The sequence below is a fragment of the Mesoplodon densirostris genome, chromosome 5, assembly GCF_025265405.1.
Source record: "Mesoplodon densirostris isolate mMesDen1 chromosome 5, mMesDen1 primary haplotype, whole genome shotgun sequence".
In the NCBI taxonomy this organism is placed as follows: Eukaryota; Metazoa; Chordata; class Mammalia; order Artiodactyla; family Ziphiidae; genus Mesoplodon; species Mesoplodon densirostris.
Genome location: NC_082665.1, coordinates 84,888,692 through 84,910,616, shown reverse-complemented (window position 1 = coordinate 84,910,616; position 21,925 = coordinate 84,888,692). Strand labels below are relative to the sequence as shown.

Here is a 21,925-nt window from a genome sequence, read left to right as displayed (position 1 = left end):
TGCACTGTCAGGCATAATCAGGATTATTAAGCAAGTATTTCTGTTCCCAGAGAATCTAGTTTTGTTAGTAGGTTTTTAACCAGGAGTTTGTGGATCTGGTGGTAGGTGATTGGAATTCAGAGGAGTTTATACCACCTCTTCTCCACTTCCCCCCCCCCCCCGCCTCCCGCCCCCGAAATCGTATACAAAATTCTAGGTGCTTGTGAATTTTTCTGGGGAGTTAGTGTTCCCAGAACTTTGATCAGATTCTCAAACGTGATCCTAATCCCTCACAATGTTAACCATTAATTGATTTGACTATGTCCAACAAGCATTTATTCAACAACTCTTAAGTACTTGACATTGAGAACTGGGAGCCTCTTTTATTCCCCCTTTTAACTTTTGTATACTTAGGACTTGGCATACTCAAGCCCCAGTAAATCTGCTTTATGAATGAATTTACATTGTCATTCTAAGTAAGTAAGTATGACTCTTGCCCTGAGGAGCATATTCAGGTTCAGTGTTTCTCAAGAGGAGGTGTGGAGGACACTCCCCTCAAGTGTAAGAATTTGGTGAGGTTGGGAGACTGGTGTGATTTGAATAAACATTGACTTGATATTGTAATATACCTTTATGTTTGAAGTTGTAAAAAATTATTGTTTTCATAAGACAAACTACAGACAATAAAGCTCAGTGGAAAAAAAATTTGTCTGGTAGGTGTACCAAAAAATGTAGCAATCAGTTCTCTTTGAAAATATCTGGAATCTTTTGGAATTTTGCAGTCTGTAAAACACTATTAAAACTGAGTTGGAGGGCTTCCCTGGTGGCGCAGTGGTTGAGAGTCCGCCTGCCGATGCAGGGGACGCGGGTTCGTGCCCCGGTCCGGGAAGATCCCACATGCCGCGGAGCGGCTGGGCCCGTGAGTCATGGCCGCTGAGCCTGCGCGCCCGGAGCCTGTGCTCCGCAACGGGAGAGGCCACAACAGTGAGAGGCCACAACAGTGAAAGGCCCGTGTAACGCAAAAAAAAAAAAAAAAAAAAAAAAACTGAGTTGGAGAGATATTAACCATGAAAAAAGCAAAGACTAGACCAAATTGAGTTATGTATATGGGAGACAGCATGATGTAGTAGAAAGATGTAACAGATAACAAGAGTCCCAAATCTCATCATTTTTTTAGCTACATGTTTAGACAGTCTACTCAATTTATCAATCTCTGAGATTGTTTATTATAAAACCAGCATATAATACCTACCTCATAGGATTGTTTATGATTGTCTAGCACACACACTATATGCATTTGGTACTGCTGTGTTTATGACATTGACCTTATTAGGGTATGTGCTAAGGATGAATAATGGGATGTCAAGTTAGAAGATTAGTTTATGAAGGGTTTTGAAAGCCAGGTCAAGGATGTTTTCAAAATATTAGAAAAATTTTGAGCTAAGGAATGACTTGGTAAAAAAAAAAAATTAACAGTAGTTATGTGAGATGTGTAAAAAGGGAAAGAGACTGAGATCAGGCATGGCTTAGTTAGATTATTACTGTCCAGTCCTCCATGTAGGAGGTGCCTATGCAGTAGAAAGGTAAAAATCTGGACACATTTTGGGGGAAAATCTATAGCTTTTGTAGATTTTAATGGTTAAGAGTCTGAACCCTTAAAGTTAGTCAGATTCTATTTTTTGTGAATTCCTGGATTAGTGATGAGGGGATAAGAAAGATAACAAATAAATCCTAGTTTTACTGCCTTTGATGGTTGCTTTAAATAATGATTGGTCTTAGTGACTGATAAGAAATGTAATTTCAGTAAATCAATAAAGTGACCAATAGCTTTAGATTTAGTTGAACCTAACCATGCTCCACTCAGAATAAATATTTTTTAAACAGGCTTAAACCAGGTTGTATAACATAGGAAAGACATTCATAACAAACAGCTACAGTGGAGACAAATCTAGAGTGAAAGTAGGACACTCAGAAAAAATGAAGAAGTGATTTGAGAAGAGATTAGGATCACAAGAAATAAAGACTTGATTGATCCCTGCCAGTACTTTGGATAAAAAGAAGCTGGTCCAATTGGGATGGACTAGGTTACAATGATCTTGGAAAGTGTAACCAAGTCTCATCTTTCTGGTCCAAAATCATCTACTAACAACCATTATCTATAATTTCAGGCAGTCTGAGAAGAGAACACTTACTTTTTATATTTCAAAAAGTTGTACCCCACAGGAAGAAATAAGTTCAAGGGGAAAAATTGGAATAGAATTAAAATTAACATTTGCAATTCTTTAAGTGTGTAGTTAGATTTTGTCATCATTATAATATGTGTTTTGTCTACCTTCTAATGTGGTTATAGCATTTCATAAAGTCTGAAATTAGATTTGTGGGTAAATGTTCAAAATATTAACAAAGTTTGTAATTAATTGTAAATATTACAATTAATATTAATTATTAATATTAATTAGACATTAAATAATAAATCAAAATGAATAAACATGAATTTATGTAAGTAATGTATAAATACTTAGAGAATATTGTTCAAGATGAATAAATTGGATATAGAGACAGGAGAGATAGTAAGAATATTCCTCTTGCTAATATAAGCCGCCTAGAACACTAGTCTTGTTGAAACTCTCACCTATCTTAACATAGAAAAAAATGGGAAGTGAGGAAATGGAGCAGTTTTGGAGGATGGACTGTTTTGAAAAATGAGGTTTTTTTTTTTTTTGCGGTATGCGGGCCTCTCACTGTTGTGGCCTCCCCCGTTGCGGAGCACAGGCTCCGGACGCGCAGGCTCCGGACGCACAGGCTCAGCGGCCATGGCTCACGGGCCCAGCCGCTCCGCGGCATATGGGATCCTCCCAGACCGGGGCACGAACCCGTATCCCCTGCATCGGCAGGCGGACTCTCAACCACTTGCGCCACCAGGGAGGCCCGTGAGTTTGTTTTTATTCATATAGGTTGAGATTAGGAAAGGTATATACAGTGGACATTAGAGGTGGAGAATATAGTTCAGGAGAGAAAATAGGGTGAGATAGAGTTACAAGAATAGTTGGGACACTAAAAATAGATTAGATTTTTAAGGTTGTGAGTAGAGAGAGGATAGCACTAGAGAATGTACATTCTTAGAATATAGGAAGAAGAAATAATTATAGTAATGTCTCAGATAGGACTTTGTAGATTACAAGTGACAGAAAATCCGTACTTTGTAGATTACAAGTGACAGAAAATCCAATCCAGATTGTCTTGAGAAAAAAAAATTAACTTCCATAACCAAAAAGTTAGGTGAGTCTAACTGGATTCAGTGCTCAAACAAAGACACTAGGATTGTGTTTCTTTCTTTGTTCTGCTTTACATTTCCTTGTCTTGGCATTATTCGCAGGCTTCACATAGCGGTCTCTGACACCTCCAGGCTCTCCCCTTGCCATGGTAAGGTGTTACAGTAACTCTAGCCTCAAATTTCCTAAACTTAAAGACCTGGGGTTAAGAAGTGTCTTTCTTCCCCATCTTTTAGTTAAATAAAAGTTTCTATTGGAGATCTCTAACTGACTTAAGCCTAGGTCTCATGCTAGCTCCATTGAAGCCATATGACTAAGAGTGAGGAAGTGGTGCTCCAAGAAGAAATTCTTTGTAGCTAGGAAAAGAGTGAATATATGCAGGGTGACAAAAACACCAATTTTCACTATAAATAGCTAACAATTATTAAGTTCTTACTATGTTTCAGGCACTCTACTGGACATTTGTAAGATGCCTTTCTTTTTTTTAACCTCATGTCTACTTTATCTCATTTAATCATCATAACCAACCTGTGAGGTAGGCATTATTAACCCCATTTTGTATACAGAAGAAAACAAAGTGCAGTATTTGGAAGATCTCTAGGTGAGAGTTTCAGTAAGAAGTGGGTCAAATGCAGTAGAAACTGCAAAGAGAATGAGAATGATGATCTTACGAAAAACTAACATTTATTAGGTTTTCTTTTTAATGCAGAAATGCATAAAGAAGAAAGCAAAATTGGGCCATAATCCTATCATTCAGATAATTCTATATTAAAAATATAAGTGTATAGATAAAATATTATGAACATGATAAAAACTTCAAACAGTATAAAAACATATAAAATGAAAATTAAAAGCATCCCTTCTCACCCCAGTGTCCCCAACCTCATGAAGGTCTCTGTTAAGTGTCTTGCATATCTTCCGAGAAAAATGTTTTAGTATCCACTAACTTGAATATATATTCCTCCCTTTTTTTTTTTAACACAAAAGGGATTGAGTTATATAATACTGCTGTATACTTTGTTTTTGTCATTTAACATATAGACATCTTTCTGTATCAATACATATAGATTCATCTCATTTTTTAAATAGTTGTACAGCACTCTAGTTTATCAGTTGAGTGTAATTTTTTTCTATGCTAGTTGATGAATTAAAAGGATGAATTAAAGATGACTACTTATTTTTAAATTTGTGAATCACATGGTTTATTGGCTAGAATTTATTAGGCCGTCCTGCAAAAGGATTATAAATATAACCAATGTGAATAATATTAAAGTATGGTTGACAAGAGCTAGCTCTAATTATAGCTAAAATTGCAAGGAAATGTAAATACCACTGCATATATCAATACATACACTTCAGATACCTATAGGAAGTGGAGTGGCATGGAGGTTGGAGGTCTTTAGTAAGTGAACTATACTGCCATTCGTAAGCCTGTTCCATTGCTTGTTAGGTGTTTGAATAACCTGTCCTTGGAAATGGTGAATGTGCCACTGCCTTCCCTGCCGTATAAGAGATCTCAGCTCTAGTCCACAAGTGGTTTTATGATGGGACCAATCTGAATAAAAGATCTGCTTCTCTGTCTCTCCTCTCTTTACTGGAAAAGAGACATAGGAGTCTAATCAGAGCTATCAATTTGGAAAACTTGATAAAAACTGTACTTCTAAAAATAGGGCCTTGGGTAGTCATCAGCAAACCATTAATTTCAACTGTTAATATCAACACCCAAGGGTTAGACAATATGCAAATGACCCACACAGAACTTGGTATAAATGCACTTGTGGGGGGCTTCCCTGGTGGCGCAGTGGTTGAGAATCCGCCTGCCGATGCAGGGGACACGGGTTCGTGCCCTGGTCCGGGAAGATCCCACATGCTGCGGAGCGGCTGGGCCCATGAGCCATGGCCGCTGAGCCTGAGCGTCCGGAGCCTGTTCTCCGCAGCGGGAGAGGCCACAACAGTGAGAGGCCCTCGTACCGCAAAAAAAAAAAAAAAAATGCACTTGTGATCTAGCTCTTGGATTTCTTCTCTCTCCTTTACATTCTTCTTTACTTCCTAGGCTTTCTGCTACCTCTTATCGATAGGTACATTCTTGTTGACAAGTCATACCTTCCCTCTTTCCTGCCTAAAATTTTTCTCATTTTGTTAGTGCTTTTATGTTTTAGTTTTATTTCTTAAATCTAATTCATTTCTGTTTTCTTTTTTTGTAAGCCATCTTCACCGCTTTTAAGTGTACAGTTCAGTGGCATTAAGTGCATTCATATTGTTGTGCTACTGTCACCTCCATCCATCTGCAGAACTCTTTTCATCTTGCAGAACTGAATCTCTGTACCCATTCCTCCTTCCACCCAGGCGACCACCATTCTACGTTTTGTATCTATGAATTTGACTACTTTAGGTACTTCATATAAGGGAAATTATATAGTATCTGCCCTTTTGTGACTGACTTCTTTCATTTAGCATAATGTTAAGTCTAATTCTTAACATTAATTCTTAATTCTATTTTCTTGGTTCTAATTCTGTTCCATGTTGTAAATACTTATATCTGGAACATGTGTGTGTAATCTATGATGAATATTTAAATTTCTAGTTTTTGATAGTACTGTATAGAGTTCTGTAATAAATAGGCTTGTATAGTTTGTATATGTATCTTGGTGTACATTTATATGTATATGACAAATTCCTATGACTAGGAATTCCTCCCAGGGTAGATTCCTTATATATACTTCCTTTGAATCAGTAGCTTCTAACTCGAAATATGACAGATGTGTCAGACTGACAAAGCCTAGGTAATTCGCCTATGTCCTAGCTGTAAGGAGGGCTAGAGAGGAAATAATTTGTTTTTTATTTATAAGGTAGGAAATTCCCCAAAGGTAGAAAATGTAGTCAAAAGTGTTGGTGGGGGGTGGAACAAAAGAATCAATGACCATTAGCACCAGTTTTCCTGCTCTTCAATAAGGTATGTGACTAACTGTTTCTCTGTATGCCAGGTCTGGGTTCTGGCTGGGTTTTGCATTTGGCCACTTTGACAACAGAAAAATGGTATCTAGTTGTTTTCATTTTCATTTCTTTAATTAAAATTGAGGCTGTGACTTATTTCATGTTTTTGATTGCCCGCTGACCATCTGTATTTATGTTTCTGTGAACTGTCAATTTATAAGTGTTTACAAAAAGAAGTACCCCATTATCAGTGTCCTTGATCAAATGACTTCATAGGGGACCATACTGTCTTAGTTATCTTCTGTTTGTATAGTACTGCCAATCAATCCCTGTGCAGTGGTTCCTTCTCCTTTGCCCCCAAACATGCTTCTTACATAGTATGTAAGAAGACAAACGCAGAGCCTAGTGTGCCTGGAGCAGTTTGAGTGAAAAGAGAGAGGAAACAGGAGATGAGGTCAGAGAAATGAGGTTGTCTATTAGGTCTGTCCAGAGAAAGAAGAATTAATGTTGAAGTCATTAGTCTTAGGGCTGGAAACTCGGGCAAAATTTCTGTGTTGTAGTCTGGCAGCAGAATTCCTTCTTTGGGAAATCTTGGTTTTTGCTCTTAAGGCCTTCAACTGATTGGATGAGGCCCACCCAAATTATGCAGGGTAATCTGCTTTACTTATGTCAACTGATTGTCGGTGTTAATCACCTCTAAAAAATAGTTCTATAGTAACGTTTAGTCTTGTGTTTGACCAAATAACAGCACCATCTTGCAGCCAAGCTGACACATAAGATTAACCATCACAATAGGAGTCCAGATCAATAAAGGCTTTGAACACCATTGCAAGACCTTTGTTTCAGGGGCTTCCCTGGTGGTGCAATAGTTAAGAATCCGCCTGCCAATGCAGGGGACATGGGTTCAAGCCCTGGTCTGGGAAGATCCCACATGCCGTGGAGCAACTAAGCCTATGCGCCACAACTACTGACCCTGCACTCTAGAGCCTGCCAGCCACAACAACTGAGCCCGTGTGCCACAACTACTGAAGCCTGCGTGCCTAGAGCCCGTGCTTTGCAACAAGAGAAGCCACTGCAATGAGAAGCCTGGAAACTGCAATGAAGAGTAGCCCCTGCTTGCTGCAACTAGAGAAAACCTGTGCGCGGCAACGAAGACCCAATGCAGCCAAAACAAAACAAAACAAAACAAAAAAACACCTTTGTTTTAACTCTGAGTGAGACAGGAAGCCATTGGAGAGTTTTGAGTGGAGAAGCACCATGACCTATTTTAAATTTCCCTTTGGCTGCTTTGGTGAGCATAGATTGTGAGGGGTTAGGAGGTCAACTAGGAGGCTATCATAGTTCAGGTTAACAGGTGATGGCACTTTGGACTGGATCCATAGTAGTGGGGGTCATGAAAATCAGGTATTTTGAAGATAGATCATACAGGTTTTGTTTTTTACAAGTTGGATTTGGAATGTGAGAGAAGAGTCAGTGATGATTCCAAGGTTTTTGGCCTGTGCAACTGGAAGGATGGAATTTCCATTTACTGAGATGGGTAAGGCTGTGGGAGGAGCAAAGTTGGAGGAAAGATCAGGGGTTTGATTTGGATCTTAAGTTTGAGATGTCACACATTCAAATAGAGTCGTCAAATAATCAGTTAGCTATAAAAGTCTGGGATTCAGTGCAGAGGTCTGAACTGGAGATATGAAATTGGGAGTTGTCACTAGGTAGTCAATAAATTTAAACTTATATTAAGCCATGAAACTGGGTGAGATCTCCATGGCAGTGAGTATAGATACAGCAGAGGTACAAGGATGAGTGCACAGTTTAAGGTTAGGGAAATTAGGAGAAAAGGTCGGGAATATTTATTCCCTCTATAACTCTGCAATTCCTTTCCCTCCCTAAACTGTCTATTAAAGTAAATCCTAACAACCTTATTAGCAGGATTGAAAAGGAATTCCCACAGAGTTACATGTGGTCCTAGCAAGATTGCCCTTTCCTGTCATAAAACTCTTCATCAACACTACAAACCACCTAAGAGAACAGTTCAGGAAGAAGGCTACAATTTAAATTGATTATACACCTTCCTTTATTCGATGATTGGGACTATTCCATCATACCTTACAACCCTGTTTACCTCCGTCTCTACATTCAAGGCTCTTAATTCCCTGCATTAGTTCATTATTAGGTTTAGCTGTTGATGACAGTAACTTAAACATGATAAAACTTTATTTTCTATCCCTTAAAAGGCTAAATAGGACTGATAGGACTCTCTACAAGGTCAAGAATCTTAGTTCCTTCTATCTTGTTGCTGCATTATATATGGTCTTGATGGCATGGCAGTGAGAGGGCTACTCTTATTTTCCAAGTTTTCATTTGCCAATAATGCTGATTTATATAACTTTTATAAGAGGTAGTAATGTGGATTTTATAAGAGGTAACCCATTTACTTTTCATATTACCACTGTGGGTAACCAATACTGTTGGGTAGAGTTATCTACCCGCCTCAAGATATAAGTTCCAGATTGGGCCACAAGGTTGATGGTGTTGTAATATCCCCGTTGGGTTTAAGAATTGTTAATGTCCTATGTGGCTACACCCAGTTTCAAGGGCAGTTGAGAAATGTAATCTTTATTCTGGATGGCCAGGTATGCAGCAAAAATTCAGATTCTTCTACCACAGGAGTAGGGATGAATGAAAGAGGACAGCTGGCTGTTTTTACCATCTCCCACCATCTGTCCCAAACTCTTAGCTCTTCACCATTTAAATCCTACTACTCTACCTTTTGGAACTCACAGTATGTCATTGGCCAAATCTGTGTTCTCAACCTTTACTCTAAAACTTCATAGTTTTACCCTTTAACTTCACAGTCTAACTTAAATCTGGTTGTTTCCTAAGGAGACTGCTTTCCTCTTGGCTGTTTCAAATGGAGGCTCTTTTGCCTTCCAGACTCCCATGTATCAGAGGGCCTTGTTTCTCATTAGTGTTTCTGCACAACTGATTGTCTTCCCCTTTCCTCTCTACAATCCCTTAGTCGCTTTGAGATAAGTCTTGTGAGATCAAACCGTTATCTACTCTGCCTTTCTGTAGTCATCTACAGATCTCTGCTTTTTTCCTTGTTCAGTGAATAGTGTTTTAGCACCTGGGTAACTGTCTATCTCCACCACTATTCTTGTCATTATTCTCAGCGATTTAACATCCTGAAATCAATTAATTCTTCCATTCCCTGGCCTCTCAGCTCCTTGACCTTGGCCACCCACTTTGACAGTCTTAACCTACTTCATCATTACCAATATCTATACTCTCTCCCAAAATCTGTTTTAAGCATCTCATTGTATATCTCCACTTGTCTTTCTCTAGTTTACTTCCTCTAGAATCCTAATGCTGAAAATTCTTCAGGCTTCAGTAGGACTTCTAGGCCATTGAAGCTACTACCTTTTCAAGTTCTGCTGGGTAGTCTCATCCCATGGCTTTGAACATGATCTCTGTGCTGATAACCCTCAAACTGACATCTCAATGATATCTCCAGCTCTGACCTCTTGCTTGACTCCAGACTCGTATATCCAATTTCTCCTTGAATTCTTCATTCGGATATCTAATAGGCACCTTAAACTTAGCATACGCAAAAGAGAATTTTTATATCATCCCTTTCAACCTGTTCCTCCCTTAGTTTTCTTCATTTCAGTAAATGGCAACTCCTTTGTACCTGTTGAAACTTTAGAGTCATTTTTGACTCCTCTTTCTCTTTTTTTTTTTTACATTTTATTTATTTATTTATTTATTTATTTATGGCTGTGTTGGCTCTTCGTTTCTGCGCGAGAGCTTTCTCTAGTTGCGGCAAGCGGGGGCCACTCCTCATCGCGGTGCGCGGGCCTCTCACTATCGCGGCCTCTCTTGTTGCGGAGCACAGGCTCCAGACGCGCAGGCTCAGTAATTGTGGCTCACGGGGCCAGTTGCTCCGCGGCATGTGGGGTCCCCCCAGACCAGGGCTCGAACCCGTGTACCCCGCATCGGCAAGCGGACTCTCAACCACTGCGCCACCAGGGAAGCCCTCCTCTTTCTCTTAAACTAAATTCATCAACAAATCCTGTGGAATCTTCTTTCAAAATATATTCAGAATATGACTGCTTCATATTATTTGTACCACTACTGCCTTCCTCATCAATCCACTTTCATTTCTCTTCTGGATCATTGAAATCCTAACTGGCCTCCCTGCTTCCAGTGTTGCTCATTTTTCCTTTTTTTTTTTTTTTTTGGTCATACCATCCATAGTGTCATCCATAGTGACACTTTAAAAAATGTAAGTCGGATATTATCACTCTACTGGCTTCTCCGTTCATTTAGAAGAAAAAAAATGAAGCTTTTATTGTGGTTTTCCAACTTCTATATGATCTGTGTCCCTCCCTCCTCTTCCCCAGTTTCCTGCTATCCCCTTCACTCACTCTGTATTGGCCATACTGGCCTTCATGATCTGACTTATCATTAATGATTTAAAAGCATAACTAGCTACTGTATTTAGAAGAGTTTGAAGGGTAAATGTAGGAACAGGAAGATCAGTTCTGGACCTACTGAAATAATTGAGGATGATGGTGGCTTTAGACTTATGATGGCGGTACTGAGAAGTGGCCAGATTTGGATTATATTTTGGTAGTTTGGTGATCGGATTTCCTGGGCATATTTTTTCCTCTTAAGCGCCATGAATGTTAACCCACGCTGGACCAAAGACAACTTATAAATGATTTTTAGTAGCAAAGGCATAGTTGCTCCTGTCTGCTCCCTATATAAAGTTGCAAAATAGATTTTTCAATACTCTAGGAATTTTCTTTTATTCCCCCTCCCACCCCACCTACCACTGACTAGTCAGATCCTTGATGACCAATGCTTTGGGGCAGATAAAAACACCTCAGTGCGTCCCCAGGCAGCTCTGCACTTCCCTGAATTGGCTGTCCTCTAATACTACTTCTCCTTTATTCCTCTATTCAGTCTCACATCAGAATGCCCATATCCTTCATGCAGATGACCTCAGCTAAATAGGATGTATGGGGAAGAGCTTTCTGAGCAAAAGAGAATCTTCCCAATGTTAGGATGCCAGCCTCCTCTTTCTCTGATTCCTTGGCACCATGTTTCTGAATAGTTGCAGATTACTTTCTCATGAAAAACATAGTGCGTTTACTATTTATATGGGGTAATGATTTCTTTTGGTGAGGAATGATTCCTAATTATTATGGATTTCAGCACTTTGAGGTATTTTGATATAGGCTACATCATGCCTTTAAAGTTTCTGAATGTAATTGTATATTCAGACTATATATATATTATTTTTTCTTGTCTATTATGTTGTTTCTTATTTCCAGAATCAATAAGTTATCTGCCTTTATTCTTTTAAAATCCTTATAAGCTGGGTGAATTTGAATTATTGTGAAAAAGCAGCATGTTTTTACCTTTTTCCCCCCTCTAATTGAAGGACGTCTGATAGAAAGAAGGAAGGAGTTTTGAGAAAGGAGCTAAAACTCCTAAGGACGAAAAGTGAGCCTTAGAAATGTGCCTAGGAGAAATTGTTTTCTTGATCTGGATGCTATACACAGATTCATACTTTAAAAGTTGAACATAAATCTTGTTAAATGAACTGGAGGAGAGAGGTTTCTGACCTTAGCTGCATATTGACTGGATAGAAAACTTCAGATTTTTTTCTGTGGTCTTAACAATTTTCTCCCCATTCTCACAAATTTATGAGTACAATAAGTGAAAAAGGTGCTTTGAGATAAAGCTGTATTTAGCACCTTGCTAATCTAAAAGTCTTCTGGATTTGAGAGAATGAGAAATTATCTAAGGTAGGCCCACTGAATTCTTATCTATAACTCACACCTTCTTTGATGTAGTTAGCAGTAATTTTCTACTTGGTGAAGAGGATTTTTTTCCTTTAATTACACTTTCATTTATTTTTTTCTCTAGGCTAGTGATATTACTCAGAAAGAATCCCACAACTATAAATTGGATTCAGACAATTTAGCATTTTCTTGATTTGTATCTTTTGATAGCATGGTTATTTGAGAGAGTGTTACTCTTGTTTTTCTAAATTTTTGTTTGCCATTTACATTGTGATTTTTATATAGCTTTTATAATAGATTTATTACCTCTTTTTAAAATAACTCGCTTATTTTTCACTTTGCCACCATGGCAACCATAACTGTTGGGCAGTGTATCTACCTCCAACAGAATGTAAATCTCAGATTGGATCACTAGGTTGATGATGTCATAGTATTCCCATGTAGGTTCTATAACTAAAGCTCAAAAAATGTATCTTAGCCCTCGATCAGACCTTTGGAATTTATTTTATTGTGTATCAATTCAACAGGACCAACATTGATCTGCCATTGAATAGTTCCCAGTTTAAAAAATCTTTTGATTAGGTCTCAGGACAGCCCTTAGAAATTATCTACCTGGCCAGATTTAGTGGCATTCTGTACTTGTAGGACTGTTTTAGGCAGGTTGTAGAGGACTTCTGGCGTCCAACCCCAAGGCCTCCAATCACTCACTTGGCAGAATTAGCACACTGACTAGTTTTCTTCCTCTTTCCATGTATTTGTTGCCAGCAGGATTGAAAGTGTTTTGGTGTCCTCGGGGTGCTAAGATGTTTTGTTTACTTTTAATTTTTTGTGTATGTATGTTTGTTTTTAATGCAGATTCTATATTTTCCCCCTTTTATTTTTACAGTGAATACAATCAAGTGGCATTTTAAAATTTTGCTGGAAGGTGGAGACATGAGACTGAAAATATCTCTTTTAAAAGAACCAAAGCATATCCTTTTAATACTTATAAACCTTATTGTGATCACCTTACTATAGTATTATTAAAAGTTTTCTATTTTTGTAGTCTAGTTGGATAATGGATTTTTTTCATTCCTTTATTGGTAGTTTTGCTAAATTGTTTCTGAAATATTTGAGGTCTTGTGTTGCAGGTAATTCTCCAATACAAACTATTTGCTCTAAATCTTACTTTAAATTTTTTATTGACATTTTTCTTACTCTACTTAAGTACTACTATACTTAGGTACATAAAAAACAGTTTTTGTTTAGTCTAATAAAATCTTAAAGAGAAGTTTTTTAAAAATCAAATAATTTATCTGTTGATATGATCTAGTATGTTTTCGTTGAGTTCTGCTCTATTTCTTCTTACGATAAAGTGGAGGGTAAGCTGGGGAAATCTGAGCAGTTAGACCTTTATTATTTCATTTGGGAAGGGGGCAATTATAAATATTTCTCAAATGCATGACCTTATATTTTGTCAGCAAGAACTCCCAGTTTTGTGTCAGGAAGATATGATAGGCTCCTTTACCTTCATTCTTAGTTATTTAGACCAGTGCTTCTAAAAGTATCATCTGTGGACTTTATTGCAGGTCTGTGAAGGAATAAGTACAGAAATTGAAGGTAAGAAGGAAGAAATTTTTGTAGCAATTTGATAATCACAACATCCAAATATAAGATCATTTTTCTAGTAATTCATTTTTATTTTATCTTAGAAAATGTTGATCTGTAACAAATTTGAAATAAAGAAAAATAGGATCCTTCAGAGATAGAGAAGCACAGTTTTAGACATTTGATCAAACGTTTTGAATTAATATTGTCTTGTCTGCTTTTTTTTACCGTTTGAGTGAAGATATAATTCCTTTTATTTCTCCTTAAATCATTTTTATTCTCTTTTAAAAGTGTGCCCCCAGGGCTTCCCTGGTGGCGTAGTGGTTGAGAGTCCGCCTGCCGATGCAGGGCACACGGGTTCGTGCCCCGGTCCGGGAAGATCCCACATGACGCGGAGCGGCTGGGCCCGTGAGCCATGACCGCTGAGCCTGCGCGTCCGGAGCCTGTTCTCCGCAACGGCAGAGGCCACAACAGTGAGAGGCCCGCGTACCGCAAAAAAAAAAAAAAAAAAAGTGTGCCCCCAGGAGTTCAAGCTGCTTACAGTCTTTTAGATTTTGACTATGTCGATTGTCTGCTTTTACCTTTTCAAGCTGAAGAATAACAGTCTTTTTAGACTTTCTTGTTCTGGCAGTCCTCTCATTTCTCCTGTAATTTTAGTTAACTTATTAGTTTGAAGACATGTCACGTATGTCTGATGTGTACTTACATCAGTTTTTATGAGGATAAGCTTAATATTTTTTGTTTTGGGGCATGTGGGTATGTGTATTTTCTTTCTAGGTTATGCCTGACAGTCTCCCTTTTTAAAGGTTTTACCTAACATTGTTTAAGCTATAGCAATTATACTGGAAGAATTTTTTTCAGTAATGGTCTAACAGGACATCCAGATCCTTTTGTTTAGATTCTACTTTGAATTCTGAGTATTCCAATGCCGCTTTATTACCTATTTGTGCAGTCTCTTAAGAACTTTCCATAATTTCTTTTTTACCTTTTTGGTTATTTTGCTTAATCTATCATATCTTGAAGTATTAAAAAAATATTAGAACATCCCAGAATAATTTGGCACATAGTCTCTTTCTTTTTCCTTAGAGTTTACTGATTGCTTGGATGAGCCAATAGAAAGCATTGGTGAGAAGAGAAGGCAGTAAAATTATTATATAATAACAACAAAAGAGCAAACAACCCAACCAGTATAATGTGGTAATATAGAAATCCACATATAAGCAGGAGAAAGCATCTCAAAAATGACAAACTGAAGTGCCTTCTCTAGATACACAACTCTGCTAGGGTAAGCAACCTGTTCTGATGGTGGAAGTGAGGGCTACTTGAACACCTCAATTTATAGAAATCCACTTGATAAATCAGAGACTGAGAAAATAGGTTAAAGTAGGGTTCATATCTTATCCATATTACCTTGTAGGTGCAGTAAATTGTAATTGAATTACTTCCTGAATTTAATGTCAGGAAATTTGGTAGGATTTTAGTTTCAGCTATTAAGCTGTAGGCTTTTTCCTAGGTGAATTATTATGTGTCATTTAAGCAGGTATTTTCCTGTTAGATTTCAGTCTTTTTTTCTTTTCTTTTTTTAAAAATAAATTTACTTATTTATTTATTTTTGGCTGTGTTGGGTCTTCATTGCTGCTCACAGGCTTTCTCTAGTTGTGGCGAGCGGGGGCTACTCTTCATTGCGGTGCACGGGCTTCTCATTGTGGTGGCTTCTCTCATTGAGGAGCACAGGCTCTAGGTGTGCAGGCTTCAGTAGTTGTGGCACACGGGCTCAGTAGTTGTGGCGCACGGGCTTAGTTGCTCCGCGGCATGTGGGATCTTCCCGGACCAGGGCTCGAAACTGTGTCCCCTGCACTGGGAGGCAGATTCTCAACCACTGCGCCACTAGGGAAGTCCCCTCAGTCTTATTTTAACACTTGATTTTTGAAAACTTTTATCAAAATAATACATGCTTATTCTAATAACTTAAATGAAACAGATATATGTAAATAAAAAAAGCATAGTTCCCTTTTCTCCCCACTTATTCCCCAATGGGTTAGAGTCGATCCTTTCATTCCTTTTGTTCTGTTAGATGTCTTTGTATCTTTTGCCTTGTTTATGGAATACTTTGTAATGCAATTTAAAATTTTTCACATAGTCAAATCTTTCTTTTTTTCTCTTTTGGCACCTGGGTTTCTTATCTTGCTTTCCATTTTTCTTACAACTGTTTTGATAGATGCTTATTTTCCTTTCCTTATATGGAAAAAATATGGAAGGTCATAAAATGAAAAATAGGCTTAGAAGCTTGAAACATTTGACCCTATTTTATACTCTTCTTATAATCTGCATCTGCAAAATATTGTATTTATTAAGACTGAAGACTTTTGTGTGTGTTTTATGTCTCCTTAACATGGTGACACATCAAGAATTAGTAAGCTGTGTGGGCTGGAATACTGCTGAAGAACTGTATTCATGTAGTGATGATCACCAGATAGTGAAGTGGAACTTGTTAACTAGTGAAACAAGTCAAATAGTAAAGCTGCCTGATGATATTTACCCAATAGATCTTCACTGGTTTCCGAAAAGTCTAGGCATAAAGAAACAAACTCAAGCAGAAAGCTTTGTTCTCACAAGTTCTGATGGTAAGTTTTAAATAAATGTTTTATGCTAATCTTTATACTTAAAAGACATAACATTTTAGTATGACATGTTTTGAGTTGTTTATGCATTTCCTATGTAGTCAGTGCATCTGTGTATAGGCTATAAAACTGTTGTCATAGAAGAAGGTGAATTAAACTGGCATATACTGGGATTGAATCTGAACCTCTGGCTTTACTTTTTCTGTGCTCGCAGGTATTGTTAGACTTTTATCAGTTTTGGTTTCTAATTTTGTCAAATTTAACTGTATAACATAACCACACTAAAAATAGATGGTACAACACACACTCATTTAGTAAGCTATCAAATATAGTCTTTATATTCTAGTACATGTTAATTTCTACTTACAGAGCTGGAGATTAATTTGATCATAGTATTATTATTGGTGAGTAAAAAGCATGATTTTTCTATTTTTTAAGGAAATGTTTTAATTTTCTTGGAAATAACTTGAACTGTTTTTCATCTGTATTACACTTTACCTACTATATCAGTTAAGAGTACATTCATCAAAAGTAACAGAAACTTACTAGGCTAACTTATGCACAGATGGAGTTTTCTGGTTTACCTAGCTCCAGGGGTAGATCTTTAAGCACAGCTGCATGAGACCCCTATTCTTTTTCTTTTTTTTCTTTTTTTTTTTTTTTTTTTGCGGTACGCAGGCCTCTCACTGGTGTGGCCTCTCCCATTGCGGAGCACAGGCTCCGGACGTGCAGGCCCAGCGGCCATGGCCCATGGGCCCAGCCGCTCCGTGGCATGCGGGATCCTCCCAGACCGGGGCACAAACCCGTGTCCCCTGCATTGGCAGGCGGACTCTCAACCACTGCGCCACCAGGGAAGCCCCTTTTTCTTTTTTTTTAAATAACACATACACAACCCCTTGAGATTTTATTTATTTATTTATTTTTTATTTAGTTTGCTGCGTTAGGTCTTAGTTGTGGCACGTGGGATCTTTGTTGCTGCATGCGGGATCTTGCGGCATGTGGGATCTTTCATTGCGGTGTGTGGGCTTCTCTCTCGTTGTGGTGTGCAGGCTCTTTAGTAGTGGCGCGCAGGCTCCAGAGCGCACAGGCTCAGTAGTTGCAGCACGTGGGCTCTCTAGTTGAGGCGCACAGGCTCTACATTGTGTGGGCTTAGTTGCCCCACAGCATGTGGGAACTTTGTTCCCTGACCAGATATCAAACCCGCATCCCCTGCATTGAAAGGCGGATTCTTAACCACTGGACCACCAGGGAAGTCCCCAGGCCCCTATTCTTGCCATCTCTTGGATAGACTCGCCCCAAAAGGTGAGCATGATGGCAGCCAGCAGCCCAAGCCTTACCCTACAGGAAAAGAAAAGTCAGCAGAGAGAGTGCTTCTTCCTCAATATCACTTGCAGTCAACATGCAGAGAGGTCCTGGACAAGCTTGGGTCACGTGCCCATCACTGAGTGAATCATTTTAGTCAAGGGACTGGGACACTGATTGACTGAGCGTGGCAGGCCTTAGGCCATCGTGGAAAGGGAAAGAGAAGAGGAAAGGGATGTTATGGCAAACAGTCACATCAGATTCTAATTCTTTTACATGTAATTTTTTTTTTTTTTTTTTTTTGCGGTATGCGGGCCTCTCACGGCCGTGGCCTCCCCCGTTGCGGAGCACAGGCTCCAGACGCGCAGGCTCCGGACGCGCAGGCTCAGCGGCCATGGCTCACGGGCCCAGCCGCTCTGCGGCATATGGGATCCCCCCAGACCGGGGCACGAACCCGTATCCCCTGCATCGGCAGGCGGACTCTCAACCACTTGCGCCACCAGGGAGGCCCTACATGTAATTTTTAAACTTAGTTTTCTGAATCTTGATTAAATGAGATATTGTGTGAAAGTATTTGGTACAGTGTGTAGCGCTTACAAGATTGATTCTGAGCACAGCTAGAATTTAGTTTACCTCTTATGATAAAATGAAGGGTTGACTTTAAAAAAAGCTTTTAATTTTGTTATAATTTCACATTTATAGAAAGGTTGCAAGAATTGTACAAATAACTGCTGTATATCCTTTATCCAAATTCACTAGTTGTTAACATTTTGTCCCATATACTTTATCATTGCTGGTCTTTGCTCTCTCTTTCTCTCTTTCTCTCTCTCTCTCTCCCCTGCCCCCCCCCCCACATATACTTTTTTCTGAAACATTTGAGAGTAATTTATAGATATGCCACTTTAACCATAAATACTTCAATGCATTTCCTAAGAATAAGGATTTTCTGTTACTTAACCACAATACATTGATCAAAATCAGGAAATTTAACATTGATGTAATACTGTTATCTAATCTACAGTTTATATTCAAATTTTAACAATTGTCCTAATGATATCTTTTATAGAAATTTGTTTTTTTCTGGTACAGAATAACACATTGTTTTTGCCATATCTCTCTAGCCTCCTTTAATCTGGAGCAACCCCTCAGTCTTTTATGATCTCCACTGTTTTGAAGAATACAGCCCCGTTATTTTTACAGAATGTCCTTCAATTCATGTTTGTCTGATGTTTCTTCATGATTAAATCCAGTTATACATTTTTAGCAGCAGTACTCAGGGCATCAGATTGGAAGATTCATGATGCTGGTTTGACCCATTATTGGTGACTTTAACTGATTATTTTGAAAGGTTGTGTTCACTAAATTAATCTAGTGTAAAGTTAATGTTTTTCCCTTTTAATAAATAATTTCTGAAAGGATACTTTCAGACTATATAAAAATATTCCCTTCCTCCTCAGGTTTCTTCCCACTGTCTTGGCATCTATTGATGACTCTTGGCTGAATCATTTATTACTAAGATTGTTGTCAAATGGTGATTTTTTTTAACTCCATAATTTCTTTTATATTGATTTGTTAGTATTTTACTTCAAGGAAGAGCCTTCTGTCTCCTGCCCATTTATTTATTTGTTTACTTAGATTAGACTCATAGATTCTTATTTTATTTCTTGAGCATCCTATTACTACCATTTAAAATTTTTGATGTTACAGTTGTCCCAGGTTTGGCCAGTGGGAGCCCCGTGAAGCCAGCTCAAATGAATTTTCTTTTTACCTGGGGGGTATGTTTCCTCATCATATTTTGAGCGCTTCTTTGCTGGCACAAGATGTTCCAGGCTCATTTTGTACTTTCCCAGTCCCAGCTTCCAAATCAGCTGTTTCTCCAAGGAGACTTGTTCTTTTCTGGGTGCTTAATGGTATTTAAAAGCCAAGATGAGTGTGCCAGGTATGCTCATTTCAATGGGATGTGTTTACTTCAAGGTCCTTTCACAGGACAGAGCTAAGAAATACGAATAGAAATGTGTATTAAAATATACATACCTACAGCAATTTCTTCCTCCCTCCCTCCCTCTCTTCCTTTGCTTCCTTCCCCTTTCTCCCTTCCTTCCTTTCCATGATAAAAACCATGAGTTCACTCTGATACCACCAGTTCTAATTCAGCACCACAGGGTTAATTCTAGTCTTTTTTCCCCATACTTGGAAACAGTAAGGAAGCTTGGCTTCCATTACTCTCAATATATTTACTTACTTGTTTAATTCTACAATACACAGCAGGTTGTTTCAGAATTGCTAATCCATACGATTGCAAAAAAAATAGAATTTAATATTTTACTGTTGTTTTTATCTTTACACTGAGGATGTAGAGTCAAGGATATAGAGTCAAAGTCTTGTGTTCAAAGTTACTTGGCATTTCCCCCATACTAGTGTTGTTGCTATTCATTTAAAATATAGTTAAGTGTATTTATTTCTGTTTGTTTTCCATTTAAGGTCTCCTCTCCCCATCCTTGTTGATTTGATTATTTTTTAAATATGTAAAATGTTACATGGATGGTTCCACAAAGTCAAAACTATATAAAAAAAATATACTCAGAGCAATGTCACTACTCCTACCCACCCAATCCCATACACCCTGTTTTTATTTATTCTCTGTATGTAACCAATCCCTTTGGTTCAGGTTTATCCTTTCTTGTTTCTTTTAGCAAAAAGAAACAGATACATGTATATTTTCTCATTTCACCTTTTTTAAATTACATAGAAGGTGGCATACCATATATTTTCTTTTTTTTTTTTTTTTTACTTTTTACTTATTTTTGGTTGCGTTGGGTCTTTGTTGCTGCACGCGGGCTTTCTCTAGTTGCAGCGAGCGGGGGCTATTCTTCGTTGTGGTCCACGGGCTTCTCATGGTGGCTTCTCTTGTTGCAGAGCATGGGCTCTAGGCCCGCAGGCTTCAGTAGTTGCAGCATGCGGGCTCAGCAGTTGTGGCACATAGGCCCAAGGGGACGCGGGCTTCAGTAGTTGCAGGGCGTGGGCTCAGTAGTTGTGGCGCTTGGTCTCTAGGGTATGCAGGCTTCAGTAGCTGTGGCGCTCAGTAGTCGTGGTGCACAGGCTTAGTTGCTCTCTGGTATGTGGGATCTTCCTGGACCAGGGATTGAACCCGTGTCCCCTGCATTGGCAGGTGGATTCTTAACCACTGCGCCACCAGGGAAGTCTACCATATATTTTCTTTTCATTTTCCTTTTTAAAGTCAATAGTGTATGAAGATTGACCTGTATCTGATGAATATGGACAGTAAATATAGTTAGTCTTGATAATTTCTGTTACCTGAGTGTTTCCCTGATTTATTAAGACTACTTAGGTACACTTAACTAAAGAATAGCTGTTTGGATCTCTATTTCACATTGGCTTTAGGTAAACTACTTTCAGATAGGGAAAAAAGTCTGAAGTAAGACAAATATCATTTAAAGATAAATTTGCAAGATTAAAAGTGGGTAATATATTATGACTCTTGAGAAACTATACTGTTTACTTTTATTTTTAGGTTTACTACAAAAACAAACAAACAAACAAATAAGGTAACATAACATGCTACAACTAGATGTAGGAAGAAGAGAGAACCAAAGCAAGGTAGTTGAGTATTTTCTCTTAGGCTGGGATGAAGAATATCTGGGATCTTGTGAAAGTGAAGGCAAAGGATGATAGTTCAAAGAAAAGAAGTAGAAGAGTAAGACAAGAAACAGAATCCAGAAATGTTCAAAAAAACAGAAGAAGAAGGCTTCCCTGGTGGCACAGTGGTTGAGAGTCCACCTGCCGACGCAGGGGACACGGGTTCGTGCCCCGGTCCGGGAGGATCACACATGCCGTGGAACGGCTGGGCCCGTGAGCCATGGCTGCTGAGCCTGTGCATCCGGAGCCTGTGTTCCGCAGCGGGAGAGGCCATGGCAGTGAGAGGCCCGCGTACCGCAAAAAAAAAAAAAAAAAAAGAAAGAAAAAGAAATGCTCAAAAAAAAGAAAGTGGATGATGCTATTGGAAGGTGGTCGGTCAAGGTGTTTCTTGCCAGATAAACATCTGAGATCATTTTATGTATCAATGCTGTATTCTCTGTTAATCAAATACTATAAAAAATTATTATTCTGGATTAAAAATATATAATATGAGACCCACCCTCTTAATAAATTTTTAAGTGTACAGTGCAATATTTAATAATTTAATATAATTTTTGTGTAAGCACAATATTGTATAACAGATCACTAGGACTTTTTCATTTTGTATGATGTTAACCCAGAACTTAAAAAATTCTTTTTCAAAATTTAGTTCTTTGTCTAAGAGGTTCCCTCTTCTACTTGGCACCAACTCTCTTCTCTTGAGTTTTCTCCCCCAAGGCTGGCAAAAATGATTACGGCTTTTGAGTTTGTTCATCACTTCTCC

General features: G+C 38.4%; 1 protein-coding gene across 2 annotated transcripts in view; it reads left to right on the top strand.

Annotated features, from left to right (window-relative positions):
- Window positions 1-21,925, top strand: part of IFT80 (intraflagellar transport 80) — a 109,684-nt gene that overhangs the window by 537 nt on the left and 87,222 nt on the right. The window contains exons 2-3 of one of the 2 annotated variants that reach the window (XM_060100003.1): window positions 12,882-12,967; window positions 15,987-16,206. The exons of the other annotated variant lie outside the window; for it this stretch is intronic. Coding sequence (XP_059955986.1) covers window positions 12,929-12,967; window positions 15,987-16,206 — 259 coding nt within the window. The 5' untranslated portion in view covers window positions 12,882-12,928. The remainder of the gene's footprint in view (window positions 1-12,881; window positions 12,968-15,986; window positions 16,207-21,925) is intronic. 2 annotated transcript variants of the gene reach the window in all.